The following is a 7,469-nucleotide window of genomic DNA, read 5'->3' as shown; positions in this document are numbered from 1 at the left end:
TGCAACTTTATTTTATTCAGCTGCAGACACGTTTAGATTTAGTTCCCTACATTCCATCTGGGAAAATGCAGAAAGTCCATCTGGGCATATAGCACCTGCACATAGCACTATCATCACTTCATGTAAACAGGTCCCATGATGCTGCACCCTAATAGGAGCCATAACCAGTTTTACTGTTGTCACAAACAGTATTACTGATCACAAATACATAATATATTGGCCTTCCACAGGTGCCAGTAATGTTGGTATTTCCCTCTGGTGCTCTCCCTCCATTAATCTCTCAGCTCCCTGGTCCACAAACCTCATTCCTGAAGAAGGGCGTATGCCTGAAACATCGATTCTCCTGCTCCTCTGATGCTGCCTGACCTGCTGTGCTTTTCCTGCACCACACTCTTGACTGTGCTGTGACAGACAGTATTACTGGCATCGTGGCCAGTTTTACTGGTGTCACAAGTGGTATTACTGGCACCATGGCAAGTTTTACTGGTGTCATGACCAGTATTACTGATCACAAATACCATAATATATTGGCCCTACACTGGTGCCAGTAATGATGGTAATTCTCTCTGGTGCTTTCCTTCTAAGATATCCAGTTTATTAGCTGAAAATCTTAGAGTTTGCTCTCTCTCGTGCTCAACCCTTTAACAAGTTATCACAGAACAGATTAACTTTGAAAATCCTCCAACATTTTTTCCAACTGCAGTATACCTTCCCTCTAAGAATTGCAAGATGTCTTTATATAGCATTAGTCAGGTGCACTGCCAGTCCTGATGATATGTGCAGAAGTTAAATGAGACAGAAAGGAATGACTGCTGTACACACCGATCAATAGATGCACGGGCAGCAGCAAGTTAATGTGCTGCCTGCATCACAGTGTTCAGGGGACTGGGGCTGTCACCCATTTTCTCCTCCAATCACTCAGTGGATTGTTTTGTGGCATTAATACATATTCTGCTTATTTTTGAAAACAACATTTCAAAGATGTGACCTATTCCCATTTCCACCCAGTGCTCTGATTTCTCCCCACATTCCAAGATGTGCAGGTTAGGTGAATTAGTCGTGGGAAATTGCCCATAAGGTTCAAGGATGTGCAGTCAAGGTGGGTTAATCTTGGGAAAGGCAGGGCCATGGGGATAGGGAAGTGGGATGCTCTTTGGAGGATAGGTGCAGACACAATTGGCCGAACGGCTTCTACATTTGCTGGAGGGATTCTATGATTCTACTGCGTGATAATATAGTTGAGTGGGCTCTATAGGTAGAGCACGATCCAACTTGAGTTGTATTTAACTGAATATAGCAAACTCAGTTTGTAAGGTTTGATAATGTTTTCAATGTATCATGACAAACATCCTTATCACTGTGTCCCAATACTTTGCATTGATTACAAAGGTTGAGATGGTCATTCCTACAGTCTATGACGTCAGTAAACTAGTTCTTTAAATTTCAGGTTGCACTGTGTCCAAACGCAAAGAGTCCAAAGTCAGAAACAAGATCAAGGAATCTCCACAGAAACACGACTTTAGCTCTTCTAAGCCTCAGGTAAATTGAAGGAATATAGAAATTAAAGAACAATAATTATGAATTTTGGTTTACTTGAGAACTAAATCGAACTGTGTGTGACTGTTGATTTTACTTTAAATGTAGAAATGGTGTGGATATGTCAGTATATGCATAAGAATTTTACCAGGGCAAACTTTAATTTAGGTGCAAAGTTTTTCTGTCAAAAAAAAATCAAAATAGTAACTCTAAACAAAATGCAAAGAATTTTGTGTGTTTAACTTTTAACTTCAATCACAAGCTGAATCTATTATGTAATTGTCCACTGTCTAGGCACTGACACTGAGAGGACCATGTTTCTGGTGATTCTTGCAATTTGCTTCTGTGCTGTTAATGCAGCACCAAGTAAGTATTTATGTATTTAGATATTTATTAGATCTTTAACTGTGCTAACTAAATAATTTTATACCTTTCAACACATGTGACTGATAATATGAAGACCACACTGAGGCACATTAAGTGAAATTTCTGCAGACCATAAAGAAAACAGCCCGTTGTTCAAGGCTCAATACAAAGGCCTGTTCTCGGTCAGAAAACATGACTGGCCAGTCTGTAACATGATGGAAACCTTTTTACAAACAATGCTCGAGGACTAGGGATAGGCAATAAATGCTGGACAAACTAGCGACTCAAACATCCTATGAATTATTTTTTTTAAAAAGTGTTCTTGCAAATTCTCCTGATAGGTGTAAGATGCAATGTTTCAAAAAATGATTTTTTTTTCACATATACTCAAGTTGTCTAACACCAATGACTGTAAACACATTAATTCTAATGTCATTTACACAGTTTGATGCAAGCAATAAAGATTTGTGTTAATTGTGAATTTTAATTTTTATTCATAAGGTTTTGGTTCAGGTGGAGATCGTACTTTTCCTCATGATATTACAAGCCAATCTGAACTGACACAGCTATACAACACTCCAGTGGTACAAGCTGAAAGAGTAACGAGGCCTCTGGATTATCTTGGCTGGTTAGGATTAACACATTCAGGAGTAAAGTAAGTTAATTGCACTAAGTTTCAATTTTGATTTGATGTTCTCTAAAACTGTGCCATGTCAAAGAACTTTCCATTGTGTTTTGCATTTGCAAAATAAGAACTGAAAAGTGATGTGGTGAAATTCTAAAATTTAGATATTCTAAAACAGTATCAGTACCCAACTGGTAGTGAATATCCAAGATGGTAGACATTTGAGGTTACTTTAGAATCCAATGTACACAAACTTTGTGTTTCTCCCCACTCATGTTAAATTAATGAAAGAAGAGGCTATCAAATGTAGCTATCTCTGAAGCAGAATAGCCAATGATTTGAATTAAGAAAGTGTGTGGAGAAACTTTCAAAGCAAAGTCAAACAGCATGACTGTAGGAGTGAGATTCCCCCAACTGCAAACAAAGACTCAGGAGCAGGCAGGATACAGGCATGCAGTGGATTTTTTATTCAAGAAAAGAAATCTTTTAAAGCACGGAGACGGTCAAAGGATCTTCCCTGAATCTGGCCCCGACTCACAAACGTGATTATATGCTTAATCCTTAGCTCAGATCAATGGATCAATGATGCACCCTGAGTGTTAAAGTAAAATGCAGCATTTTAATACATGTTATGTTCCAATAATTACAAACAGTGTGATCACTGTGTCATTCCCTTTTATTCCATACACCCAATCCTGTGTATCACCTAATCAATGATGTGCATCTCTTTGGACAACTCCAGATTCCCTTGGTCTGATGGTATTTACCAGTCACTGTAATCTGTAGGCATTGGAGTCTTCTTATGCATTCTATTCTTTTGCATTCCAAATTACTGGCTATACTTCTTCAGATCTGTCTCAGGTTGGCTTATCTCTAAGAGCAGCTTAAATTCAGTTATTCATTTTGCTGCCTTTATCAAATTCAGTTATTCCTCTTATATTTCCCACTGTCTTAATTATACATGTAATTTAGTTACATGCTATAAGATTGGCAATATTGGTTTCTGTTATAATGTTAGTTATAAAGTGTAAAGTTATACAGCCACTTCTGCTGTTAGCACTTTGTGATTAATGGACTGTGAACAATCTATTTTGTTCAGGGTGCAAAGGAAGGCATTTCTTGAGGCTAATTAACTTTCATTTCTATGTTTAAGTGTTTTTTCTAATGCTTATCTTATACTCTGTTTGTATGTGTATCTATTTATCTTTTGTTTTGAAAACTACCTCTATGTTTATTTGAAGAAACTTTAACTATTTCTTAACATTGCGAGTAATTTTAAAGAAACAACAATTTACTTAAGAATAACTTTGGCCATTTTGTGTCTTTCAAACATGGGCCATTTTAGTAGAAGCAAGTACAGGCCTCCACGACAAAGACCATGGATAATTATTTCACAACCGTTTCCTCTAATTACATGTTAGCTCACATTTTACTCAGAAGGTTGTTGATTTAAATCCTACTCCAGAAAACAGAGCAAAAATTATAGGCTGAGAGTACTGAATGAGTAAGGCACTGGCACAGGCAGTGTCCATTGAATGAGATGTGTTCTCATAGTTTAGCATGTCCTCTCAGTAGGATGCAAAGGTTCCTCTGTTACTATTTTGAAGAACAGCAGAAGAGGTATTGCTGCTGTCCTGGCCATCTTAATTCCTCAAGGAGAAAGTGAGGACTGCAGATGCTGGAGATGAGGAGAAAGTGAGGACTGCAGATGCTGGAGAAGGGCTTATGCCCGAAACGTCGATTCTCCTGTTCCTTGGATGCTGCCTGACCTGCTGCGCTTTTCCAGCAACACATTTTCAGCTCAGCATCTTAATTCCTCAACCAACATCAGTAAATCAATAAAACTGGCTGTAATCAATCATGTGAGAAAACTGCATGTCTCAATACCTCCGATACCAGTTCCATACTGGCTTCTAGTCCCAAACATGTTACATCTCTCACGCCTCCTCTTTGCTCCCAAATCAAACACAATGCCTTGTAGGTACAGAATTCACAAGCTATGTTCAGCCATTATCAAATCTTTGAACACACATGAATTTTAAAAAGTCATCATCGACATTCCTTTGAGAAAAATAGCTTTTCTTAACTTTCACATTTTACCTCTAATAGGTAACATTAGAAACATTACAAACCTCTCTTGCCTGCTCTTATATCTTTTAGCTTCTATAAACTTGAGATCATCCAAAACGCTGATGCCCCTTTTTCCTGACTTAAACCAAGCCCTGTTGCCACATCACTCTATGCTCATTGACCTATAATGGCAAAGTTTGTCAACACCTAAGTTATAAAATACTCACCTTGCTGCTTAACCTAACATGTTCCTGTTTCTCATTTTCCTCATCCAACTCTGCATTGCCCATGGTAGAGCACTTAACAAGGAAATTACAAAATTGAACATCTTTTATTCAATTTTCTGCATTTATATTCACTGTTCAGGTTCATTTTTCTGTGTTTCAAGATGGTGCCAGAGTGAGGCAACACCTGATGCTTTGTATCATTCTGTAACAAAATACATGTGACAATAAATAAATAGATAAATAACCAAGTCAGTTTCAAGATCTGTATGTGCCTCCAATTATACCTCTTACAAATCCCCAATTTTAATCACTTTGTCACTGGTGACAGCTGCCTGAGCTCAGGAATTCATTTCTGTGTCTCCACTTCGCTCTCCTCTTGATGTTCTTTAAAACTTGCCAACCAAGCTTTATATTAATCTGTTATTTTGTGTCTATAATCAGTTTATACTCAAGTTCTTTACTTTGGTTGTACATTCCACTCAGTTCAAGCAGTTCTCACCCATAAAACCCATGACGCTGTCACAGACAAACAATGAGTTTCCACCACCTGGACTCATTTGGGAATGTTATTTCCATTCCCCCTAGACCACTGCAGTGCATAACATCCCTGGTCAGATCAAATCATCATTAATGACCCGCCATTGCACTGACTCAGCAGTCATATGAAGCCTGACTCAGTTCTGTTTCTCATATTGATGGTACTTCTAACTTTTTCAAATTTAGTTCAAATGCAATTACTTGATGTGTCCTTGGTAACCTCAGACCTTTAATCAGGTTGTTCAGTTTTGGGATCACGGTTCTGTCAGTAGCACAATGCTTCTGATGGTGAGACTGAACATATCAAGGGAGGTGATGGAAGAGGCTGGGACATCGATTAACAGGAATGATTCTGTGAATATGACTATATCCGACTGCTGTTTGACAGATTGTGAGATGGTTTTCTGGCTTTTGGCAGAAATTTTCAGATATTGGCAAAGGATGATTTTCCTCTGAGTGCAATTTGACTTTGAAGTAACCGATGTCTATGTTTTTGAGAGATGATCCATCCATCTTTAATATTGAATTTCCTATTGTGGTTAATATAAGTCACGTCATTTTAAAGGGTATTTCAGAATCAATAACATTGTAAAGAATACACATTGTTGCCACATGTAAAGTCCCTGAGGACAATACAGCCACTTTCTCGTTGGAAAGAGATAACTGGTGGTGAGTTTAACCTGAGGGTCACCCTACCTTAAGCAAGGGAAGAGGTTGACAGTGATGGACCTTTGTGATAATCTCAGCTGGTGCAGGAATTGAACCCATGCTGTTGGTGTCATTCTGCATCACACTCCAATTGCCCAGATAAATGACCCCGTGTCACACACAGACTAAACCAGAGCTGCAGATTTCTTTCCTAAACATACATTGCTGAACAAGAGATTTTCTATGATAATCTAGTCATTTTACAGACATAATTACTGAGACTAGATTTTAATAAATTAGATGGAATTTAAACTTTCCGAGGTTCTGTGATCTGATTTGAACTCCACATCATTAGTTTAGGCTTCTAGATTACCACTGCAGTGTTTTTCAAAACTTGTGATTCTTGTGTCTGTAATTATTCTGTTTCTGTGCAATTGTAATATTTTCATATGCAATAGACATGTTTGGCAAAATTGATGTATCATTTCCAATGTGGGAATACTAAGGGTCACACTGGCTGATATAATAATTTTCAGACAAAACTACAAAATAAAACAGCAGAAAAGCAGAAACGTACTGTTGTTCGTTAATTTGTGAAAGTTTGGATCATTTACGGACAAAAATTCTCAATGTTTCAGAGTTACCACAGATGATGGACAGCAGTGGCTAATTCACAAAGGAAGTGGATTTGGTCTCTCATCTCAGACCGTTGTCACTGATGCTGCTCACATGTCAGATCGGTGGACAGTATGTATTAATGCTGTTGGAAGCTCTTACTAAAACTCAAATGAATTTATGGAATATAATATTAATTAATATCTTTTTTTCATTGTGTAGGTGAGGGAGGAGAGGCCAGTTCGTGGACGTACAGTTGAAGACTTTGTGCGAGCGGGTGGTGAAAACTATAATGTGCTCACTGACAACTGCCATGATGCTTCAGGGAGAATGATGCAAGAATAGACAGTTCTACTGCTATACGTCATGGACTGTAATTTGAAAATGATTAAATGATCCTAGTTACAAGACAATCAGCCAAATCAAGCTAAATATTGGATTCTTACGCAATCTAAGATAAAAGAATAGAAACACATCTTTAATCTGTTTAGTCTTTATGATACTATCATTTCCATTTCCACATTAACCACATGGTATCCTCTGGAAAAAACAGACACATAAATGTTCAGAATACTACACAATAAAAGGTTCTCCATACTTGGCACAGTCTGACCAGATTGCTTCAACATATCTTTAGAGAAATGTTACATTTTGCAATGCAAGAAATGTAAAATGGCTTTAATTGTTCCATTAGGATTAAATCAAATTATCAATGAATTCAAACTACAAAGTGGATATTTTGGTTGTATATTTCACAAAGGAATTCATTCTGGAATCTGAAATTGGGGGCCGTTCATCGTTACTCGCCATCGGTAATGCCTTGACGTGTCCTTGAAAATAGAAAA

The 7,469-nt window shown here is 37.7% G+C and overlaps 1 protein-coding gene across 1 annotated transcript; it reads left to right on the top strand.

Moving 5' to 3' along the window:
- The first annotated feature begins 1,441 nt into the window (after nt 1-1,441).
- Nucleotides 1,442-7,226, top strand: LOC122545170 (uncharacterized). The gene is made up of 5 exons (XM_087986036.1): nt 1,442-1,539; nt 1,831-1,902; nt 2,404-2,557; nt 6,648-6,756; nt 6,847-7,226. Exons 2-5 carry the CDS (start codon nt 1,851-1,853, stop codon nt 6,967-6,969), a joined length of 438 nt encoding a protein of 145 aa, XP_087842162.1. The 5' UTR covers nt 1,442-1,539; nt 1,831-1,850; the 3' UTR covers nt 6,970-7,226.
- Nucleotides 7,227-7,469: the final 243 nt, after the last annotated feature.

Source organism: Chiloscyllium plagiosum, unplaced genomic scaffold (assembly GCF_037043375.1).
Source record: "Chiloscyllium plagiosum isolate Xiang-an unplaced genomic scaffold, Cpla_swu_hap1 HiC_scaffold_4, whole genome shotgun sequence".
In the NCBI taxonomy this organism is placed as follows: domain Eukaryota; kingdom Metazoa; phylum Chordata; class Chondrichthyes; order Orectolobiformes; family Hemiscylliidae; genus Chiloscyllium; species Chiloscyllium plagiosum.
This window is presented reverse-complemented; position numbering and strand designations above follow the sequence as displayed.